The sequence below is a fragment of the Bactrocera neohumeralis genome, chromosome 3 (assembly GCF_024586455.1).
Source record: "Bactrocera neohumeralis isolate Rockhampton chromosome 3, APGP_CSIRO_Bneo_wtdbg2-racon-allhic-juicebox.fasta_v2, whole genome shotgun sequence".
NCBI classification, from domain to species: domain Eukaryota; kingdom Metazoa; phylum Arthropoda; class Insecta; order Diptera; family Tephritidae; genus Bactrocera; species Bactrocera neohumeralis.
The window spans coordinates 7031285-7053669 of NC_065920.1; the positions used below are offsets into that span (position 1 = coordinate 7031285).

The following is a 22385-nucleotide window of genomic DNA, read 5'->3' on the forward strand; positions in this document are numbered from 1 at the left end:
AAGGTTAATAAATTGGTATTATTTTTTAACAACATTGCCATATTTTTAATAGAACACCTCAATAATGACAAGCATCTGTCAAGCTAATGGTAATAAAAGCGTGTAGTTAAAGAAATGATTAAATCTTTTTTCAAAGTGCTAAAAAACTATTAATATATTTTTATTTTGCTGTAATGTTGCCGAAATCTCCCAAACCAGCATTCTGGAAATTCATAAAAGGAAGTGCTAAAGTAATATTCATTGCAGAAGCTGTTTGCTTTGCAGCCTCTTACGGAGTTTATTATCGTATGAACACAAATCGTGGTAAGCGAAAAAAACTTCTTACACAACATTAAATAAATGTTGAAGAATCACTAATTAAAGTTTTGAACGAAATATGAAAAAAAAACAACACATAAATTGTTAAAAATTGTTACACAATACGGGTTTGTTATTAAATTTGTTATTGTAAAAACTTGTAATAAAAATGACGACAGTTTACGTCAAAGTTATGTACAAAAGTTAGCACAATAAGAAATATGGTGTATAGTGGATGAATCATGACGGGTGCGCACAGTGTGGGTGACAATCGTTTGATGTGTGTTTCTAGACGCAAAAGAGTGTTGGTTGCTTAACAATATGTTTTTTCTTTGTTTTGAAATGCAATTATTTTCGGTTGAACTTTCTTCATATTCAATAGAATGAATTGCTTGTGAACAAAATCTAAATACAATATTTAAAAAAAATTTTGTAATATACTTCAGAACATTTTGTTGTAAACGTTAATTCATATCCTTATTATTTATTCTAAATCAAATTATATATCCATACTTTCAGAGTTTCGCCACTATATCAACGATAACTTCCCATTTGCTCTAGATTACTACTATAAAGTGGGCGAGGTTTTGGGTAATAGCAACTTGAGGCAAATCGATTCCGCAGTCTGGCGAGCTGAGAGCGAAAAACGAGAATAATCAAAACAATTTTGGTACATTAACGTTTTTAAAAAATCTATACTTCCACAAAACTATCACCAAGTCTAAAATTAGAGCTGGTGTAAAAGTTATATATAATTATTTATATTTAATCACCACTATAATTCAATTAAATTTCTAAATGGCAAGCAATCCGTATGTTAAATCTCTAATCTGGTTAGTTTGTTCAGGCGGCGTTGGCTACGGGCTTATGTTGCTTACCGAACCATCTGAGGAGAAACTAGAGCGCATAAAAGCCACGGGAGGTCCAGCACATCTAACCAACGAAGAACTTAAAAAGTTACAGTTTATGCAACGTATGCGCGAGGCGGCCACTGGTGAAGCACCGCCAATTTACATGCAGAAAAAGGAAAAGTAAACACAAAATCAGCACCAATTTGAAAGTGATTCTACGTTAACACATACAGCAAAATGAGCGCAAATTTACAAAACAGCGGCACTACCTTGAACAGTGGCGAGAATTCCGATTCTAAGAAGGAAAACATATTGGAGCGTTTAAATAAGCGCAATAAAGAACGTCAAAATTATTTGGACGTAAAAATAGAGCAACGTAATAAGGAAAATGTCGAACTGGAAGGTACTGATTATTTTGCTCAAACATTTACTGAACGTACGAGAGCAATAGAGGAACAAATTCAAAATATTTCGCAAATATCCGCTGCTACAGATAGAAAAACATCTAATAATGCGGATTTAACACGCATATTTGCCGATCTAACAATACAAATCCAAGAATTGCAACGTTATCTTACCACATCAACAATGTTTCTGACAGACTTCAAAATTAAAGCCTGTCAGAATACGCTTAATGACTTAAGTAGTAGCTGCGAAGAATGTCGATTACGGCTGATACCGAAAAAGAAGTTTGGATTCAGTGGAAAAAAAGTAGCACCGAAGGTATTAGTCAATCCAAAAGTTGTGAACCTTTCTACCGATAAAGTTGATATGCCAGAAAAATCAAAAACTGACAGCACTTCATTCACCTGGACGTTATCGAATAGAGAAAATGAATATATTTGCCTTGAAGGGGATGAACTAAGTAATAAAGATATAACAATTTCTAATCTAAAAAATTGTTTTGTTGAGCTTCGTGGTCATGCAGGATCAGTACAAATATCACAAGCCATCGGCTGTACATTCCTTTGTGGGCCAATTTCACGTTCGCTATTCGCTGAAAATTGCGAGCGTACAACGCTAGCTTTAGCTTGCCAACAATTACGATTACATTCTTCAAACAATTGTCGCATATATTTACACGTCACATGTCGAGCTATTATTGAAGACTGTACGCAAATTGAAATAGCAGACTATAATTATAATTACGCTACAATCGATGAAGACTTTCAATTGGCAGGCTTAGACAAAGCTCAAAACAATTATACAGATATCGCAGATTTTAATTGGTTGTCACCAGATGTACCGTCACCTAACTGGACGCTACTCAAAGATACACCCTTGCCTTCCTGGAGTGAGCTGCGTAGCCAAAAGCAACAAAAAGCGAAATTTTTATAGTGTATAATAAAGCACAAACGTCAACAAATGTCAGTAAATTGGCGTCGGACTTTTATATGGTTAACTCTAGCTTTGTTGCTACTACTGTTGCTTATTGAGTATTTACCTTTGTTTACAACTGCCGTTAAAGAAAGGTTTTGTCTCTTGCAATTAACACCAGCAGCAACTCCAGTTAATAAGGTGGCATAATTATATATATAATATACACAACTGTACATTTAAATGGCAATGTTTTTTAATTCATATGTGGTATGCGTTGGAAAGATATTTTGTATGAGAATTATTTGTATGTAAATTGTTATATTATAAGTGCAGGTTGGTTTTTTGGAAATGTCCTTGCTGTAAAAATTTAGACTGTAGAAACACTTTCCTTTTATTTACTAAATAAATGATCAATAAAATACTAATTAGTTAAAATGGAAATGTTTTTAACTGGGAAGTCGAAAAAAAGTTTACATAGGATAACACATTAATAATAAATGTTTAGAAATTGAAACACTTGGTAATTATTCTTAATATCATCTTATCGGACATCCAACAACCCTCAACTTATGCACATAAAACCCTTATTTATTCAAATTCCAATTTTGAAACAAATTCGGAAAAATATCAGGAAAGTAAGAAGAAGTCATTCACAATTAATGTATGTATATATAATATTGAAGAATGAAGCAGGTACGGTACGTTTTGGATGATTCTAAAAAAATAATATTGTACGGAAATCGCTTACAATAGTAATATTAAATTATTTAAAAATAGTAATTAAACATTTTTGTGATTTTTAATTGTTACATATTTATTTTTCAAATGTATATGATACATATTACTGCCTTATAAACATTTTAATTTTATTACTGTTTTTACTTGTAGGTAGTTTTTACGTATTCAGTTTGTCGTTGTAAAGTATTTTGATTTCCTTTTCATTCTTATGTTATATTCTATAGGGATAATATCTACATATACTACTAAACCAAGTCAATACGAAAACATGTGACTCATACAAGCACTGGGCAATTAAGAAAAAGGCTAGTAACATTTAAAACTCGATGAACTTGAGGATAAACGTAGAAAAAAACACTACAAAACTAAACACTTCATTGTATGCTTTGTTAAATTTTAGATGAACATTGTGCGAAAAACAATAATTAACGAAAAAATTAAAATTTGTGCAAAACAAAAATAAATGCGGAACAGTGCGAATGATTTATAGCTAAGCTATTTTTCATGTTCTTTGCTCTATAAAATGCTGCTTTCCTTCTCTCTCCATTATTTTGGTTTCCTATTAATTCTTGTTGGTGTGTAGGTATGTATGTAAATGAGAATTTGCACGCTTGGTTTCTAGGACAGTTTTGTATTTAATGTCAGGAATATTACTTATTGCATTTTCAGCTAACCAGCATGGTTGAGTGGCCGAGTTAAGGAGTTCGGCTGCGTCATTAAGCGTATTTCTTCTCTGAAAAGTATAATACTATTAAATTAAAAACGTAATTCGCAATATACTTTGGAATTATTTACTTGAGCTTTTTAGGCAGCCACGTCGTATCCAAACGATGATTTATTACAGCTAAAATTGCCAATGTACGTAGAGTAGGCTCAAAGTCTAAGAGATGTGTGTCGTTATTGTCTATTAATAGGCTGTCATGAGGATGTGGACTGAAAAGTGTGATGATTCAAAGAAAATTATTTAGGATGACTAATTTTAAAGGAAACAGTTTGAATATTAAAATTTTTATCACTCACCTGGTGCCACCGAAAAGAAACATCCTTTTATCTTTCACTATACAAACTTGTCGTCGTCGCGCAGTTGGTGGTTGTCCAAAAGGTTTTATAAGATTCCAACAATTGGATTTTGGATCAAATGTGTAAAAATCATTAAAATGCTGTTCCAAAATACCGTTATAGCCACCAAATATATGAATGAGACCATTGTAGATAACTGTAAAAAGTGTAAATTAATGACGTTCACATGGTTTGAAAAAAAATATATCGTACACATTGAATGACTCCGCCTACCCACCGGCACTTTACCAGTGGTGGATGGTCTATGCCACATTTTAGTTTTCATATCTAAAAACACTATCTCTGGGCAGTACATTTCCTCTTGACTATGATACGGACTATGCTTATCGCCACGGCCACCAAAAATGTACATCCTGCCATATATGGAGGCTGCGGAGTGAAAATCGCGAAAGGACGGTGGTGCACCAAATGTTTGTATATATCGCCACTCCATTGTCCGAAAATCAAGGCAGTGTACATCGCATGAAAATTCATTTATTTCCTCAACAAATCCTCCAAAAATATACATACAATCGTCAATTACACATGCTGAATGACCATCACGTGCGCCTGGTATAGCACCTTTCACATCAGGGCGAGACCAGCTTATAGTTTGTGGATCAAAGCAATATAAAATATTGCATAATTGATCATCGTTACGACCACCCCACATAAAAATTTTATCTCCGTAGGAAACAGCTGTGTGACCATATCTGAAAGAAAAAATTATATATTTTTTTGTTATATTATATGTATTATTGTACTTTACTTACCGTTGAAACGGCACTTCAGGATACTTTAACGGCAAACCATTTTCGTCACGCATTTGAGGCACAAGCGCCCAGCGCAACGTATTGGTGTTAAGCGCATGAACATCTATACATTCGTTTAAACGATAATCATCTCCAGTGCAGTAACCGCCAAAGGAGTAAATTCTATCACCAACACAAGCACCTGCATGATTCACTCGACGTGGTCCCCCATCTAAGTGAGTTATCCATTGCATTTTGAATATAATTAGCTTTGAAAATTAATGAACTTGTGTCCAAGACGATAACAGTAAACAGCTATCTCTGATTTGATTAGATAGATGTCGCAGAATGAATAAATTATCATACAGTTAAATGTAGTTAATACTACCTTCACTTTTTGATATGAGCAAAAGCTTGAAATCCCGTAATATACAAGAAGTGTTAAACTATAAATAAATAAAAGCGACATGAAGGTCAGCGGCAAACAGCGAAACTTCAATTAAGTTGTTTATACAATAATTAAGTAAACTTGGGTTGCGAAAATGGATAAGCAACCTCGATTTAATTGCCCACTTACCTATTTATGAATAAACTTCAGAAATACAATTATAATCTCCAGTGTTTAGTAAATTATCACAGCCAGTAACAACAAATCAAAATACAATAGACTTGCTCCTTTACAGCTGATTTGCTTCCTTTATGTATTTCTTTGCGTATCTTCCGTTATGTATTTAATGCCCTTGTAATTAGTTTTCACTTTCTGTGTTCAAAAGCTGCAACAACAAATCTATACCTTTGGAATATCCGACAATCGATCAAATAATTCTCTTTTGTTCACTTATTCTTGAAAATTTTTAAATATACCAATATAAAGCAACGACTTTAGCAATAAAACCCCTTTCTTAATCAAACATCAGTCTTTCTTGGGGTTTGTAATTATTTTACACTGTTTCCACTTTTATCTTTTTCTTCTTGCTTGACTTTTAACATTAATTTGTCACTTTTGGTTTTGTTTATTGAAAGTGCATTGTTGCTTTTGTAAAGCTCAAAATTTGTTATAGATTATTATTACAGCACATATTTTATTTTATAATATATATTAATAAGTTTTAAAATTAAAATATGGATTTATTAAGAATAACTTTGAAGTGCGTGATAACTTTTATTAGAATATAATTTTCATATCCCAGATAATAAAGGGGGAATTTTTCATAAGTTTAACAACATTGTATTTATTAGAAAATTCGTGTTTGTATGTCATCAACAAACTTTGAATTGTCAAAAATAAATTCTAAACAAATGGACTAAAAATAATTTATCGCTAGTTTCTTTTACAAAAGTATTATAGCAAAGAAATTTATAAAAAAGGAAATTATCGCTTCTACTGATACAATATGTCGAAACCTCAAACAATGCTACATTATCAAAACAGTCAATATACGCGTGTAATGAATTTAAAGTATAAATCAAAGTATAAACGCCTAAAACGTCAAATTAAAAATTTTGTATTTGTAAGTAATCCGTATTTGGTTGTCTTATAAATTATTAAATATGCATACATTTAGGAAAATGCTGCACTGTGTGATGAGGTTGCACAGGTCCAAGCTGATTTGGCAACTGCCCGCGAAGAGCGTCGTTATTTGATTAAACGACTTATGCGTCATGAGGGTATTGATAGTTTAGAACAACAGCAAATGGAACAGCACGATGTTCCCAACTCGCAACAAAAAGGATCAGGAAAAGCAGTTAATTCGGTGCCCAAAAAGCGTGGTCCCAAGAAACGTTTACCAACGCTGCAGGGGCAGGAAAAAGTCGATAGACGTTATAAACCGCGCGATAAAGTAATTTTAGACGCCAGTGGAAAACCTATGTATCCAATCAATCTATGTAATATACTTATACACTCACCTGGTGAGATTATACCCATAAATCCAAATTTCCACACAAGTAACTGGATATATCCAGTTGGTTATGTTGCCACCCGTATATATGCCCACCCAAAGGATCCACAACGAAAATGTGTTTACACCTGTAAAATACTTAACAATGCTGGAATGCCACAATTCCAAATAATACCAGACAATGATTTGGACAGTGTTTTCTTTGGCGAAACAGCTAACATCTGCCATAAGGGTTTATTGGAAACACTTCAGCGTACATTAGCCGATGTGGTGCAGTTGCCGCTGCAGGTTCAAGGCGAAAAGTTTTTCGGACTCGCTAATCCGACTGTAAAATCTCTGCTTCAAATGGATTCTGGTTATGCACAATGTTCGAATTTTCGAGGATTTCTAGACGAAGGAGATACAAATGGTAACGGAAACTTATCTCTTCTTGAAGATAAGGACCCAACAATGAGTTTTGATGCATTGCAAACACTGATCGCCGTATCAACGTATCACAATATGCCTGAAGTCAAAGATGAACCACCAGATGAATTATTAGACTTGAAATAAATGCAAGCGTATGTATAAAAGTTACTTTGAAAGAAATTTATTTAAATCGTTTATCTCACGTGTATATTTATGTATATTTATACGTATATGTACATATAAAACGTACAACAGTAAAAAAAATTGTCCGATTCATTACATTACTACATATATTGAGAATTTTATACCTAATATGCGATATGCTTACTAAATATGTAAATAAAAATCAGCTTCTAAAAATACAAATGTATGTAATTGTCATAAGTGTTATAAGGGAAAATTACTTGTATTAGCGAAACAAGCACATAAAGCGTTTCTTATCTTAAGCTTATGTATGAATATACATAAAACGAAACTAAAAGATATTGATCACACTTTAAAGTCCATTTGGATATAATTCAGTTGTTTGTCTTCAGCAGCCGATACTTTCAAGTCAGTTTCGTTTTGTAGTCGACAGCTGTGTGGTTTAATTTTTCGATTTTCATTTTCGTCTACCTGCGACGAACTGTTTGTGTTGAATGTTGAGATGAGCTGGTAGTCGATGCGGCTCTCGGCAAAATATGTGTAGGTGTAATTGTTGGAACTGTATTCGCGAACGGAGCGCGTTCAGGAAAAGCATTTATGGTGCGCATTGCTGATGGTACCCGAGGTTGGTTTGGTGGCTGTTGGTAACGATATTGGCTTGAGCTTGCCGACGGTGAATGAGAGTTGCGTGATGAATGTTGGCGTTGTAAATTGTAAGATTCATCTGGCATTTCATCAGTTTGGCGACTGCGACTACGTCCTAAATATTCATTTTCTATATGCTGCTGAATCAAATTGTGCTCTTCTAATTGTTTCCCTTGCTGTATTAGTAGTTGCTTTTTCTGCTGAACTAATTTATCTGCATTCAACTTGGGGGGACCTCCACGTGTGAATATCAAATTAGATGTAAATATCACGGGCGAAAAAAGGCGCATTGAAAAATTACTGAAAGAAAGAGAAAATATACATTTATTAAATACATAAAACATTAACAAAAACACATTTTATACTTACGCGGCATCGACAATGGGTATTGCTTCATTGCCACTCAAGATGAATAGTGGAAAAAATATAGAAAATATACAGCTGCTCACAATAATTGAATTGGTCATGTTGGTTAGTACGGTTAAGGGTATTCCAAAACCAAGGAAATATGGCCAGTTATTTTCGATATAATTCAATCGACGGTGTAGTTCCCAACCCATGTTGAACCATTTGTATTCGAAACAATATAATGAATAGAGTAAACTCAAATGTATAAAACATAGAATTTCACCTATATACGGTACGGGTAATAAATTGACGAGCATACTTTGTATAAGAAACAAAACTTGTACCAAGAAATTAAATAGAAAATCTGCTAATAATTTGCTGAAATTTGGTATTAGCTGTGGCTTTCCCTTCCGTATACGATAGGCGGAATTTGCGATCTCCGCAAACCACAAGGAGCTTACAAACTTACTAAGTAAAAATATGGGTAATAACCACGTCATACCAAAAATTACAGATAAAACGGGTTGTAAGTAACTCCATAAATATTTAAAATTGGATGGATCGTCGCTGAAAAACAAACTTATTGCGAACTTGACAATTGGCAAAACAAATTGATCGAATAAAACGATACTAAGCCAAGCGAAACCACCATTCAATAGGCAACATTTTAGCACTTGTTTAGCGATCCGCTTTTCTCTGTTTGGAAAAAGTATATGATTTAGTCGAATGTTTTCAAAAAACATACACAATTTATACTCACGGTTTTTTAGAAGTCAATTCATTGTTATCTGAACGTTTAAATATACTATTTATGCTGCGTTCGTCCGGAATATCCCTTTGTTGGATTAACTCCTTCAGCTCCTCTCGAGCCATTGCAGCTGCTGACGACGGGGTCGGTGATGGGTTACGACGCTGTTCCCTTTCTCGTTTCCGCCGCCGCCTTTCAGCTTCTTTTTCCTCATTTATTCTATTTATCTCTGCATCTATATGCCATAGCAACCCAATGCCTCTTATACTATCCCAAAGGCCGTAAATTATTCCAAGCGAAATGTTCTGTTATCAAAGAAAATATTTTACATATTTAAGAAAAAAATTTTTTTTTAAGATATTCCACTTGCCTTTATCGCTTCCATCTTTTATTAATTTAATGACAGCGACGAACTCAATGGCAATTTTCAGGTGAGCCCGTGCGAAATTAAGTTTTCAATTATTTCCGCATTTAGAAAAATGTACTAACAACTGCACAACGATTATTTAATATTGAGTTAATTATGCAGTAAGTAAATGATCCAACGAAATGTATTCTTATATTGGCTTAGAGCTCCTTCAGGTCAATCTGGGCGAACTGACATAGGAAAATAAAATGACAGCTGTTTTTGTTTTGCTAATATACTTCAGAGTTGCCACTGTTAACAGACACAGGATTGGTTTTAAGTGGTTGATTTTCTTAACCCGTAAATAGACCCGTAAATACGTATACCGATAAACAATTGGTTAAAGTTTATAAAATTTACTAATTATGTGAAATAATTAAGTAATAGTATTGTAACCAAACTTCTTTACACATATCCAAAACTACTTTCTTATATTATAGAGGAAGTATAAAGAAGAGAGGAGCTTGTGAAACTTATCTGAATATACTAAAAAGTGTGCATATCCACGCTGATTATAACAATATAAATTTGAGTAAGTTAATACTCGTAGATCCTATTTGACCTTCCCAACATGAAACAAAATATATATATATATATATGGATATATAATAATTTTCGCTATATAATTTATAAATACTTCGAAATGCAACTCTATGTATGTATAAATATGAAAAGCAAAACAAAATTAAATTCGAGCCAAAGTCAACGAAGATGGTAAATGATAAATTAAAAGAGAGGCAATAAAAACTGGTTATAGTAGACAATTTTAGCTGCATCATAATTAATATTATATTTTTAAATATATGTATATTACTGGTTGGAATATTTTTAAACTATTTTATTTCCCAAAAACCCCATCTCATTATTAGGTGAGTAGTGATTTTACACATTTTCAATTTATTACGACAGCAATAATATTTGTGCAAACATATGTATGTATATAACATTTTACTATTCAATGGCTTATTGCGTTCTTTGTGTTTTTAATCAGTTGAATAACTAATTAAGCATGTCTCCTTATGTGTATATAAGTAAATTTGCTTAAAAATGGTATTTCGTAAAACGAATTACAAACAAAAAACAAGTAATCTTAAAGCAAAATATTTTCTGCACTTAATGTTGCTGAAATCAATAATTTGCATTTTCAAATGCCTCGTTACGTACCTACACTTTTATATATGTGCATACATGCAAACAAAAAGATGTTCATATGAGAATAAGAGAAATTGCCATCCCCCAGTCCATCTGTTATATTAGAATAACTAGGAAATACTCGAATCTATGGATTTTTGTACAAGAGGAAAAAGTTTCTTTATAGTATTCCAGGTATCCCTTTTCACACACATATATATGTATATGCAAATATAAATATATATGTATATGTAAATATAAATATATGTATATGCCATATTTACGTACATATGTATGTATATTCAGTTGTAAGGACATTACTTCATGCCCTTGTCAAATTTTGTACCTACTTGTTGCGTTTTTGTTTGTACACTTTTTCTTTTTGTTACCTACTTCTTGGTGCTATCAGTACTATTTCTGCTGTACTTTTATTGACCTGACACCTTCATCATTTTGTCGCTAGCATTTATGAGCTAGTAAGTTCACACTAATGAGTGCAGGTACTTACTTACATACATACATATGTACATATTAGTTTCCACCATTTTGGTTGGGACCTACATACATATACTTACATACCGCATTGTCTCTTGGTGGCAAATATTTAGTTTATACTTAAATCTGTCTATTTGGTTTAGAAATCGAAAAAAAAAAAAATTATTGCGCACTCAACTGAAATCTTCCTTGGAACAGAGTTGGACTCCATGATAGAAAGTATTAGAAAGATATGAAACAACATTCCTGTTAATTGTAATACGTTTAATGACCAATTTAACTTAAGTCCCTATCCCGATTTCAACTCCACTCTATTTTGGTTGAAGTTTTGAAATTCGGTTTTATCGATATCAAAATGAAAAAAGTTTCGGTTGAAGTAACTAAAATTTAAAAAAATTGTTTGGGAGCAGTTGTAGTTGAACATTACTGCGTTTATTTAGTAAAAATATTAATAGAAAATGTTGTACGGATAAATACACAAATTGTATACCCTGAACAGGATATATTAGGTTTACTACGTACTTTGTAACACCCAGAAGGAAACGTTGGAACGTCGGCCGATAACTCTCCTCTCCCCAGTAGTGAAGACACTTGAGGCCTTGTTACTCTCGACCTTCACTCACCACCTGAGCCTAGCCAGCCACCAGCATGGTTTCCGAAAAGTGCACAGCACCACCACAGCACTTAGCGTCATAAATGCTCAGATAGTTCGTGGCCTCAACCAGAAACCACCCTGCGAAAGAACGATCCTCGTAGCGTTGGACCTGTCAAAAGCTTTTGACACGGTCAACCACACAACGCTACTGCAGGACATCGAAAAAACTACGCTCCCTCCAGGGCTAAAGAGGTGGACCATGAACTTTCTGAACGGTCGTCAGTCATCCGTACTATTTCGTGGCGAAACATCTAAATTGAGAAGAATTAAACAGGGGGTTCCTCAGGGTGGTGTCCTCTCCCCGCTACTGTTTAACTTCTGCATCTCGAAACTACCACAACCACCAGAGGGGGTTTCCATAACCTCGTACGCTGATGACTGCACGATATTGGCGCCGGGCAATGGAATCGACGGCATGTATTCGAAGGTAAACAGCTACCTCTCCGACCTTTCTCGATTCCTCACTGCACGGAACCTCACACTTTCCCCCACCAAATCCACAGCGACCATATTTACAAACTGGATGAAGGAGTATAGACTTGAGCTTAATATTGCAGTCGACGGCGTCAAAATTTCGACTGTCAATAATCCTGAGATTTTAGGTGTAACTTTCCACAGTCTATGCTCCTTCTCTCCCCATACGACCGCGATTATCGCCAAGGTACAGATCCGCAACAAAATCCTCAAGTCGCTAGCCGGCCGCACATGGGGAAAAGACACAGAAACGTTGTTGGCGACATACAAGGCAATCGTCTGGCCGGTACTTAGTTACGCAGCACCTATATGGTCGCCTGGATGCAGTGGCACGCAGATGAGGAAACTTCAGACCTGCCAGAACACTGCACTCCGGACCACGACGGGATGCCTTTTGATGTCTCCCATTGAACACCTCCACAGCGAGACGCTTATGCTCCCAGTTAAGGAGCATAATGAACTCCTCTCCAAGCAGTTCCTGCTGGGATGCTTTCGTAGAAATCACCCCTGCAGCCATCTGCTTGGAGCGGAACCGCCTCCCAGGAGCATCAAAAGGTCTTTCCTCGACTAAGTCGACGACGTCGTACAGTACGCCGACCGGACTTCGGACGCAACTAACTTTTGACAGGTACTGACCGCCATTCACAGTGGCGCCATCAATACCTTCACCGACTCCCTTCCCGTGAATGGCGTTCTTGGAGAGCCGCTGCCGCGAGAAACGCGAGTGACCCTAGCGCAACTTCGTTCTGGATATTGTAGCAGGTTAAACTCCTACTTATCCAGAATAGACCCTGACTTACCAAATGTAGGTCCTGCGTGCAACGAGTCTCCGCATGATACTGACCACCTCTTTGCATGCCCTACGAACCCTACTCATCTAACACCCTCCTCCCTCTGCTCCGACCCCGTCGAAATAGCTCGTTTCTTGGGCCTCCCTTTAGATGACGTCGACGACAACACAAGTGACCCTTGCCATCCTAACGAGGATTAGTAACTCCGTTAAAACAACAACAAAAACAAACGTTGGAGATCCTATAAATGATCAGAGGGATGAGCTGAGTTGATTTAGCCATATTCTCCGTATCCTAATAAAATTTTGCACACTTCCTTTTCGAAGTTACCATTTTTTCTTGTTTTACATATGTATAATATTTAACTATTTTTAGATAGTTATTTATTCAACTAATTTGAAATATTTATTTTGTAGAAATACATATGTACATATTAAGGTAAAACATTTTTTGGATTGCGAAACTGGAAAAAATGAGTTTGGTTGATATTAAATTAAATTACTTTCACTTAAATTCAACTGAGTGGAGTTGAAAACCGTAAAATGGGTTTAATATAACTTGTGGCTCTAAGAAGCCACCGCCAAAAGAACTGCTCTTGCGGTAACGAATAACGGTTTTGCAGTGGAACTGGGTAATAAGCCGTGACAATGCATAATATTTTGCATTTTTGTGGTGAAGTGTATACTATAAATATAAAAGTTATGGAAATAAGTGTTATGAAAACAAATTCTTTTGCCTATCCACACAAACAATAACGTTAGATATAGCGTAGGTATTTAATGCATATGTATAGGTTAGTAATTTGTTATGAATTTGTATGATTAATTTTTGAACATGTCTACGCAAATTCTATTTATTTAATATTAATTCACTGATAACTTTATTATTTATATTATATATATGTACACCATTGAAAGTGTATATAAGTCGTTACAGAGGTAGAGGAAAATTTTAGTATTTTCGTAAGGGTAGTGATTTTCAAGTCATAAAACTTAGCCGCAACCTTTTACAAATAATACAGAAAAGTTGCTATATAAAAATTTTAATTTTGGCATTGTGTTCATCACGACGCTCTCATGGAATATGGAATTTTAGTGATAATGCCTTTACTGGCGCGAGCTAGACGGACGAAAGCAACTACCCTAGTTTATATTTTATGTGTTTTTAACAAACAAATTTCCACCGAAAAGATACTTTTGTAATCAATATTAGCTATGAAGTGTTGTGCTGTGTGTAAATAGTAACTAACTATAAAGGAAACGTCAAACACCTATAATTGCATCTGTTTTTCATGTGTTGTATGTATGTAAGTGGCTGGAGAATTTTATGTACCCAACCACCATTCATATATATACATACATACATACATATGTATGTATGTATTTTCAAGTGCTCGTTACTTATGAATATGGTTTGAATGGAATCAATCTAATTGTTCTAAAAGATTTAAATTTTTTTATTTAACATTTTACTTTGTTTTGAAGGTTTGTAAAAATTCTAAATTACAGAAATAAAGTTTTAAAAATGTTTCTTTCCTTAATTATATTGATATTGACATAACATCGATAAAGAAAAATATAAAAAATTGTCAAAATTACGACGTTTTAAAAAGTTTAATTTTAGGTCGTTTTTAGCTTGCCAAACAACAAAACTGGAACTGGAGCACTATATACAGAACATACAGAAAAAAATGATACCGATTTGTTTCTGAGCAATCACTCACACTCGTATAGTGTTTAGGGATAAACTGAGGCAAGCTGATAGAACTGATTGGGTTCATTTTAGCTGTAACTCAAAAACTATTTTAGATATTGATTTAAAATTTCAGTATGATATTTTTAAAGCCTATCAAAATATTAAAAAAAATAGTTTTTACTAAGAGTGCACATTATTCCTCGAAAAAAAATTACAAAAAATGTATTGCCCTCGATGAATATTATTATCGATGAAGCCACATTTTCATTCAAACCAAAAGATGGGGTTTTAAGCCCATGAAGGGCATACATACATATGTATGTATCTATATAACTTTTGGCTAACTTAAATTACATTTCTGCAACACTTTTTGGTCATGCAATGGTTTAAAATTTTAGCAGAAAAATAGACAAAAATAAAGCTCTTAATGTTGAAAGATTGCTTCTGTTAAATCATGCTCCCCTTCTATGGACATAATTATGATTAGTATTTCTAAATTATCTCTTTGCATGGAATAATATTCTATAATTCTACAACTATAAAGTCGAAACGAACAAATATTCATAACTAAGTATAACATATCCGTAACATTCCGCCAATTTATTTTGGAAAAAGTTGTATATTGCAAAAATAGAAACAAAAACGAAATTATGCAGGATATTCCTAAAATCAATTTTATTTAATTTTTAGGTAGCGGTAAACTACAAGTAAATAAATATAGGAAAATAATGCTTGGAATAACAAATTACTTTTTGATACTTTTATCAGTTTTTGTTCGCTTGTCAATAACTCACAAATTATTAGAAGGTGTCTTAGCAAAATTGTGTACGTTTAAGTTTTTGTTTTCGAAGAATAACTGCAGTCAAAGAACTTTTATAATATCTTTCACGGACGCAGGAATTTACATTTATGAATATACATATGTTAATATAAGTTATTTATATTGGATAAAATGTATACATATGTATTTATATGTTTACAAATATTATGTTTATCTACAAATTTGTACGTGCAACCTGTTCAACGCCAACCTCGTCGACGTCAGCAAGAAATTAGAAGCTTTTTCATAAATCACATGTCCTAGTAAACCGATACATACGCTCTCTAATACCGTAAACAGTGACGCGCATCCGAGTGCATGTAAATATGTACATAGATACATACCTACGGGTGTGTGAATCATAAGTGAAGTTTTATATTTTATTAAATTTCTTTTGCATTTGTCTATATATTTGCTTTTATTTTTGCTGAGTACTACTTGATTTTGTAGGGCATATCACTAAACATATGCATATTTGTAATTGTAAGCAAACAATGGTTACATGACTACAATATGATCAAATTCTCATTAACATTGCATTATACAAATTATGAACATTGTCTTTTAATAAAATGTCAATATATTTAATTAATATAGAATATTATTTCTTCTCTTTGCAGTTAACAACGAGGTTTCGTCGCGCATAGTATAAAATATAATACACCAAAGTAGTTGTGCTCGCTTGTTTTTTTTATAGTGCGCGTTGTTGTTCCTTTGTTCGTGTCCCACATATGTAAACGCGTGTGTATACAAATTTCTAAGTGTTAGCGCGCTGCCTTTGACTCGATCATCCAGCAAAGTCTGTATTGTATTATCGAAAGGAAATAATGCGGGTCTAAGTCCGCTAAGTGTACAATTGTGCCGATTAGAAGTGGAAAGCATATTGTGAAGCGTAAACAAACCTATTCGTATGCATGCTCCCAAGCGTAGTTCGACTTAACATACACAAGTAGCCCGTCTCCAGAGCGGTCAAAGTTTCAAGTGCGTGACATTAACAACTTCTCCATAGATATATTAAAATTTATTCACAAGGAATGGTTATATCTTTCTTTTTCGTATGATTTTCTAATTATTGATTTGTGCTGGCTTTATTGTTTGTGTGTTAATGTTGGTGAATCACAATCACAAAACAATAACGCCCCTCATCACACTCTAAATCAACGAATATAAATGAATAATTAATATAATAATCAGTTGTTAAAATAAGTAAACGCATAGAAGTCGGCCATAGAGGCATTGATAAGAATTAACAAATCGGCATAAACACCAGAAGCGAATATAAAACAACGAAACAACCCTCTTCCCTCTAGGAAGTAGTAGTAGTTTGGAAGAAAAACTTTGCAAGCGTTAATTGATTGCAGCATCCATACGCTCTACTGTCGACACAGTCGAGATAAGTGCTTACAGCTGTGCACATCACAGCTGGAAATATTGCAATCGAACAGTTGCATTAAATTAGCGCGCTGTCGCAATTACACGAACGTCTCACCATTTGTGCAAAGATAATCTAAAAATAAATCTATTGTGAAAATTTGTATAATCCAAAAATAAAAAAAAATTAATTTAATACAAAAGCGCGCAATTAATTAGAAGAACGTAAATTCGCGTAAAAATGCCTACTTCGACAGATGATGCCCTGCCAATAGTGGAGAATGAGGAGGCGCGTCCACCATCGCCTGCCTCAGTGGCACGGCGCAGTCCTCAGGACAACGAGTTGGATCTGCAACCCAGCGGTTGTGGTTCGTCGATGTGCTGCAACCCTACCAGCGGCGTGCATCGTTTCATTGCCTTGATTTTTATGTGCCTGCTTGGATTTGGTGAGTGGAACAATTATTATTATACATATTTCTTAAATGATAAAAAAAATAAATACATATACATACATACATATATATTTATACATATATACATCAATCAAAAGTCTACTCTAAAACACAAAACAATCCTTTAGTCGGTCAACTGAGTCGTATTTTAAATGTTCTGTTTGTGACTAATAAATTCATTCCCTTCATTTTTGCTTTGACGAATATTGATAAGAAATTAATATACCATATTATATGCCTTCCTACTTGTTAGGTTTGCCAACAATCACATTTTTCCATTTCGCGACTTAATTAATCTCGTTTCGTTTTTTGGGTCAACATGGATCAGTTACACTATCGTTGGCTTAATCGGCGTTTTCCAATTGATACTCACAGTAGTTATAATACTTCTTTTTTGCAATTAAATATTAAAGAAAAATATACGAAGCTTTGCTTAAAAATTTTCCATAAAATCTGGAGTCAACACAGTAAATAGTGAGCGAATTTCTTACTTTCTCGAAATCACATCAGGATTAACAACCATATTAATATATACATACGTATTACGTATATATACATACATATATGATGTAAGTTCAGCTTGACCCAGAGGTTGTCATGCCTTTGGTTATGACAACTGATAACTGTCCGTCATAGCAATCTCCATTTAATTCAAATGGACCGCATAATGCTTGGCGAATGAAATGATAAAATAAAAATGTTTGACTTGATTGTGCTCGTCTGCGTCGAAAGGGAATTTTAATTAAAATACGAGTTAAAATATGACAAACATATACATATGTACATAGATAAGTACATTGATAATGTCTGTGAATTGTAAAGATTTATGGGATTTTAAGTATCTCTCGGCGCGAGCTCGTTCAATAATCGTAAACATACATACATGCATATGTTTTAATGCAAGTTCTTTTAATCGCAATTATTCGCGCCAGCTATCTTATGTCTCTCGTGAAGATTGGACAATATCCAGACAAACTTTGTATAGAGATAAAAAAATATATTTTAAGCAGATAAGGAAAATATAAGGAATAAGGGTTTTTTTAACAATAGGAAGACCTTCAAGATCACTTTATTTGTTGTTGTAACGGCAGAAAATATTCCTGATGTAATTTGAAGGAATGCTGCCGGTTTGACAGTTTTAAGCCGGATGAAAATCCTGGTCCGTTGTGATTAAGTAGCGGGAACAATCACTTGATTTTGAACAAATTTGGTTAAGGTTTTGAGAATGCGTCGCCGCTCGATTTAAATTTAATCTTGAGAGTGTGCTTACTAACGAAAAATTGACAAAAGTCACCCATCTGCTACCATATTCGCCAGACGTGGCTTTCTGCGGCATTTTACTTTTCCCAAAACTCAAAAATGTGCGCTCCGTTGAACGCAGCATGAGACGATTAGTCAGACGTTGACTTTCTTCTACTAGTACGTAAAAGAGCAGAGGTTGCATACAAAATTCATAAGTCTATTGAAAATGTGTGATCAGTGTTAATATTAAGCAAAAATAGTTCCATAGTGCAGCCCGCAAAGGCAAATCAAATCAACTTTAAAAACATAAGTATACGCATATAAGACATTTTCAACGCATACTTTTACTAATCTTCCTCCCCTAACTTCTAGGTTCCTATTTTTGCTACGACAACCCCGGCGCACTACAGGAGGTCTTCAAACATGATCTCAACATCACCACCACCGAATTCACGCTCATCTATTCCATCTACTCGTGGCCGAATGTGGTGCTCTGTTTCATTGGCGGTTTTCTAATTGATCGCGTCTTCGGCATACGTCTCGGCACAATCATCTATCTATTCATTTTACTTATTGGTCAATTGATATTCGCCTCGGGTGGCCTTTTGGGCACATTTTGGATAATGATTGTGGGACGTTTCATATTCGGTATCGGTGCTGAGTCGTTGGCTGTGGCACAAAACAATTACGCTGTGCTCTGGTTCAAGGGGAAGGAATTGAATATGGTGTTCGGTTTGCAATTGTCCGTGGCGCGTTTTGGTAGCACTGTGAATTTCTGGGTCATGCAACCGATATATGACTATGTATCGAAATTCTATACGGATCATAGAGCAATTGGTGTGGTGTTGTTGCTGGCGGCTGGCACATGTGTCTTGTCACTTTTGTGCGCTCTGATTTTGGGTGAGTAGAATTACCATGCATGTGTACCATATGCTTTTGGTATAGTACAAGGTAAAAGTTACGATGCACTGTTGTTGTTTTGTGATTTGTAGGCTGGATGGACAAACGTGCCGAACGCATTTTGCAACGTAACACCAATCCTTCCGGTGAGATTGCCAAGCTCAGTGATGTCACTACATTCAAGGTCAGCTTTTGGATGGTCTCAATTATCTGCGTGGCCTATTATGTTGCCATCTTTCCTTTCATCGCTTTGGGCAAGTAAGTAGCTGCACTCTTACTTTTGTTTATCTTTTTAAAAAAATTTGTTTTATTTTTCAGAACCTTCTTCATGCATCGTTTCCACTTCACACCGGATCAAGCTAATAACGTCAATTCGATTGTGTATTTAATCTCGGCTATTGCTTCGCCCGTTTTCGGCTTTGTTATCGACAAAACCGGTCGCAATGTCAGCTGGGTATTTTGCGCAACATTCACCACAATTGGCGCACATGCGCTGCTTGCATTTACACTTCTTAACCCATACATTGGTATGATCATTATGGGTCTGTCGTATTCCATGTTGGCCGCTAGCCTTTGGCCACTAGTTGCTTTGATCATTCCCGAGTATCAATTGGGCACAGCTTATGGCTTGTAAGTAACGATACATAAGTTATTCAACACATGCTTTAAGGCATATTTTTTTACTTTTCAACAGCTGTCAGTCTGTGCAAAATCTTGGTCTGGCCGTAATCACCATTGTTGCTGGCATGATTGTCGATCGCAGCGACGGCAATTACGTTTGGGTTGAACTCTTCTTTATGGGTTGGCTGACAGGTGAGTTTTAGTTATATTTTTTAATTATGTATATGTTTAATATAATTATTTCCTTTGCCTTGCAGTTGCTTTAATTTCCACCTGCGTAATCTGGGGCTATGACAAGAAGGTGAAAGGTAACCTGAATATGACGCCAGCACAACGTGTCCAATATGCTAGCGCAATGTATGTGAAATTCTAATGAAATGAAAATGCAAACGCAAACAAGTACATATTCAAATAAAATTTTTGTTAATCAAATACTCTGAACTCCTACATTAATGTGGCCAAATTTTTACAGGCGTGCTGCAAATCAGGATAATGGTGTGTACTCCAGTGATCAGGAGCCGCTGCTGGATGATTAAAAAGTATGCGAAAACAGTAGTTTCGGCAAACAACATCGTGAGCGTGAGAGCTAGAGAGATCGAGAGAGGGAGAGAGTATTAGAACACACGGATTACAGGGCGTGCGTGGCTGGTGGAGGCTGTAATTTGCAGTAGGCCAAACAAAAAACACTAATCATAATAATCCTTGTAGTTATTGTAATTGTAACAAAATTGATTTTCGACGGTACCACCAAATAGCCTATTGGCGCATATCACTACTAACCTATATTCATCTGCATATTTAACGCGATCCCTCAAATGCACTTATAGTGTTGTTCTTTATGCTATACCTATTGGTGATTTTTTTGATTTTTACATTTTACGAAAATATTTTTTTTATCGATACATTTACAATTTAGTTAAAAACCACATTTTACAACATAACCAATTTATTTTTTAAGCGCAAATCAAACAATTTAACACATGCAATATATATTCTTTATTTAAAAACTCGTAACGGCGTTCGCAACAAAATACAACATGTTAGATCAAAGCTGAACCTGTTGTAATGTTTTCAACATTTGTAAACACTAGTATTTTACAAGCATTTGGCATTTCTTTAGCAAATAATTTTTAGGCAGCAAAATTATGTAAATTTCCAACAAATAAAAATAAAATTTAAAATAAAGACAACAAACTATTTAGATAGTAACATAAAGCAAAATTTTGTGAGCGCGTTAAGTGTTTGTCGTCCCTGTTGACGCAAATTTTAAATATATAGCTTTTAGTGGCAAAATTAATGTTGTAACATAATGTTAACTATTTCTCTATATTAGCAATGGAATCGCTTCGAAATGTGTATTTATTGTTGACTTTTAAATGTATATGTGTGTATTATGCGCATTAGAGAAAAATAAAATTAAATATATACAAGCAAACATAAAATAAATGATAATACAATAAATCTCTCACAAATATCATAACTACATTTTAGATATAAAATATATGCAACTAATCAATTATCATATTTACAAATATACATACAAACATATATCATAGAAATATTTATATTTAAATGCTATAAGTGAATGTTGAATTTGGCTGCGTGCAGACGGTTGTGCGCGGCTGCGGATGAGTTGTTATGTGATTTAGCAAAAGACCAAGAATAAAGAACAAAAAAAAAATACATAAATATATACATACATATTTAAAATAACGATGTATAAAGAACTAATGTTTACAACCGTATAAATAAAAGAAATTAAGCTTACACAAGACATTTTTGTTTGAATTTAACACTATAAGCGTAAAAATTTTCAACGCTTTTGTGGTACATATTTTCACTAAAACTATTTTTTGTTTTCTTTTGTAATATTTAAGGTTTAATTTATATATATATAACACTCTTCACGCGTTTTTTGATTTTCCTATATCCCAAATAAATTAACTTTGCCACGAACTTTGTAGCACACGTAAGTCGGAGACTCTATAAAGTATATGCATATATAAATGGTCGTCGAGACGAGCTATATCGTGATCATGACAAGCTCGTGTCTATATATATGAGAACCAATCACATAGTTTTTGAGATATCGATCTCAAGCTAGGGTATGTCATTTTCTCT

The 22385-nt window shown here is 34.3% G+C and overlaps 7 protein-coding genes across 11 annotated transcripts; 5 read left to right on the forward strand and 2 right to left on the reverse strand.

The window, feature by feature from the left end:
• Window positions 1-69: 69 nt before the first annotated feature.
• LOC126753809 (uncharacterized) lies at window positions 70-1243 on the forward strand. 3 transcript variants are annotated; one of them, XM_050465510.1, is made up of 3 exons: window positions 70-303; window positions 817-967; window positions 1145-1243. In XM_050465510.1, the coding sequence occupies exons 1-2, from the start codon at window positions 174-176 to the stop codon at window positions 951-953; spliced, it is 267 nt and encodes an 88-aa protein (XP_050321467.1). In that variant the 5' UTR covers window positions 70-173; the 3' UTR covers window positions 954-967; window positions 1145-1243. The 3 variants fall into 3 exon arrangements, with proteins under 3 accessions (XP_050321467.1, XP_050321466.1, XP_050321465.1); XM_050465509.1 differs by having other exon boundaries at window positions 1136-1235; XM_050465508.1 differs by lacking the exon at window positions 1145-1243 and having other exon boundaries at window positions 817-1006.
• On the forward strand, window positions 1093-1527 carry LOC126753810 (uncharacterized). The gene has a single exon (XM_050465511.1). It carries the CDS (start codon window positions 1096-1098, stop codon window positions 1330-1332), a length of 237 nt encoding a protein of 78 aa, XP_050321468.1. The 5' UTR covers window positions 1093-1095; the 3' UTR covers window positions 1333-1527.
• LOC126753805 (tubulin-specific chaperone C) lies at window positions 1386-2903 on the forward strand. Its single transcript, XM_050465504.1, has one exon. It carries the CDS (start codon window positions 1386-1388, stop codon window positions 2484-2486), a length of 1101 nt encoding a protein of 366 aa, XP_050321461.1. The 3' UTR covers window positions 2487-2903.
• Window positions 2904-3264: 361 nt separating this feature from the next.
• Window positions 3265-6016, reverse strand: LOC126753803 (kelch domain-containing protein 3). The gene is made up of 7 exons (XM_050465502.1): window positions 5595-6016; window positions 5406-5463; window positions 5039-5338; window positions 4479-4978; window positions 4227-4422; window positions 4002-4139; window positions 3265-3939 (listed from the first exon to the last, which is right to left on the reverse strand). The coding sequence occupies exons 3-7, from the start codon at window positions 5269-5271 to the stop codon at window positions 3876-3878; spliced, it is 1131 nt and encodes a 376-aa protein (XP_050321459.1). The 5' UTR covers window positions 5272-5338; window positions 5406-5463; window positions 5595-6016; the 3' UTR covers window positions 3265-3875.
• Window positions 6017-6276: 260 nt separating this feature from the next.
• On the forward strand, window positions 6277-7692 carry LOC126753806 (transforming growth factor beta regulator 1). The gene is made up of 2 exons (XM_050465505.1): window positions 6277-6528; window positions 6583-7692. The coding sequence occupies exons 1-2, from the start codon at window positions 6412-6414 to the stop codon at window positions 7468-7470; spliced, it is 1005 nt and encodes a 334-aa protein (XP_050321462.1). The 5' UTR covers window positions 6277-6411; the 3' UTR covers window positions 7471-7692.
• On the reverse strand, window positions 7486-9831 carry LOC126753800 (etoposide-induced protein 2.4 homolog). Its single transcript, XM_050465499.1, has 4 exons — window positions 9582-9831; window positions 9224-9516; window positions 8485-9159; window positions 7486-8415 (listed from the first exon to the last, which is right to left on the reverse strand). The coding sequence occupies exons 1-4, from the start codon at window positions 9594-9596 to the stop codon at window positions 7938-7940; spliced, it is 1461 nt and encodes a 486-aa protein (XP_050321456.1). The 5' UTR covers window positions 9597-9831; the 3' UTR covers window positions 7486-7937.
• Window positions 9832-10343: 512 nt separating this feature from the next.
• LOC126754176 (major facilitator superfamily domain-containing protein 1-like) lies at window positions 10344-22038 on the forward strand. 3 transcript variants are annotated; one of them, XM_050466131.1, is made up of 9 exons: window positions 10344-10486; window positions 16299-16659; window positions 16873-17495; window positions 19116-19643; window positions 19736-19901; window positions 19962-20273; window positions 20338-20456; window positions 20522-20621; window positions 20737-22038. In XM_050466131.1, exons 3-9 carry the CDS (start codon window positions 17291-17293, stop codon window positions 20798-20800), a joined length of 1494 nt encoding a protein of 497 aa, XP_050322088.1. In that variant the 5' UTR covers window positions 10344-10486; window positions 16299-16659; window positions 16873-17290; the 3' UTR covers window positions 20801-22038. The 3 variants fall into 3 exon arrangements, with proteins under 3 accessions (XP_050322088.1, XP_050322089.1, XP_050322087.1); XM_050466132.1 differs by having other exon boundaries at window positions 16299-17495; window positions 20522-20663; XM_050466130.1 differs by having other exon boundaries at window positions 16299-17495.
• The last annotated feature ends 347 nt before the right edge of the window (window positions 22039-22385 follow it).

Coding starts and splice junctions, on each gene's coding strand:
- LOC126753805 (XM_050465504.1), top strand. CDS start 1,386: ATGAGCGCAAATTTACAAAACAGCGGCACTACCTTGAACAGTGGCGAG.
- LOC126754176 (XM_050466130.1), top strand. CDS start 17,291: ATGCCTACTTCGACAGATGATGCCCTGCCAATAGTGGAGAATGAGGAG. Junction 17,496..19,115: donor TATGTGCCTGCTTGGATTTG/GTGAGTGGAACA, acceptor CCTAACTTCTAG/GTTCCTATTTTTGCTACGAC. Junction 19,902..19,961: donor CCTTTCATCGCTTTGGGCAA/GTAAGTAGCTGC, acceptor TTTATTTTTCAG/AACCTTCTTCATGCATCGTT.
- LOC126753800 (XM_050465499.1), bottom strand. Junction 9,160..9,223: donor GAATTGACTTCTAAAAAACC/GTGAGTATAAAT, acceptor TTTTCCAAACAG/AGAAAAGCGGATCGCTAAAC. Junction 8,416..8,484: donor ATACCCATTGTCGATGCCGC/GTAAGTATAAAA, acceptor TCTTTCTTTCAG/TAATTTTTCAATGCGCCTTT.
- LOC126753803 (XM_050465502.1), bottom strand. CDS start 5,271: ATGCAATGGATAACTCACTTAGATGGGGGACCACGTCGAGTGAATCAT. Junction 4,979..5,038: donor CCTGAAGTGCCGTTTCAACG/GTAAGTAAAGTA, acceptor TTTTTCTTTCAG/ATATGGTCACACAGCTGTTT. Junction 3,940..4,001: donor TGGCTGCCTAAAAAGCTCAA/GTAAATAATTCC, acceptor TATACTTTTCAG/AGAAGAAATACGCTTAATGA.
- LOC126753810 (XM_050465511.1), top strand. CDS start 1,096: ATGGCAAGCAATCCGTATGTTAAATCTCTAATCTGGTTAGTTTGTTCA.
- LOC126753809 (XM_050465510.1), top strand. CDS start 174: ATGTTGCCGAAATCTCCCAAACCAGCATTCTGGAAATTCATAAAAGGA. Junction 304..816: donor TCGTATGAACACAAATCGTG/GTAAGCGAAAAA, acceptor CCATACTTTCAG/AGTTTCGCCACTATATCAAC.
- LOC126753806 (XM_050465505.1), top strand. CDS start 6,412: ATGTCGAAACCTCAAACAATGCTACATTATCAAAACAGTCAATATACG. Junction 6,529..6,582: donor AAATTAAAAATTTTGTATTT/GTAAGTAATCCG, acceptor GCATACATTTAG/GAAAATGCTGCACTGTGTGA.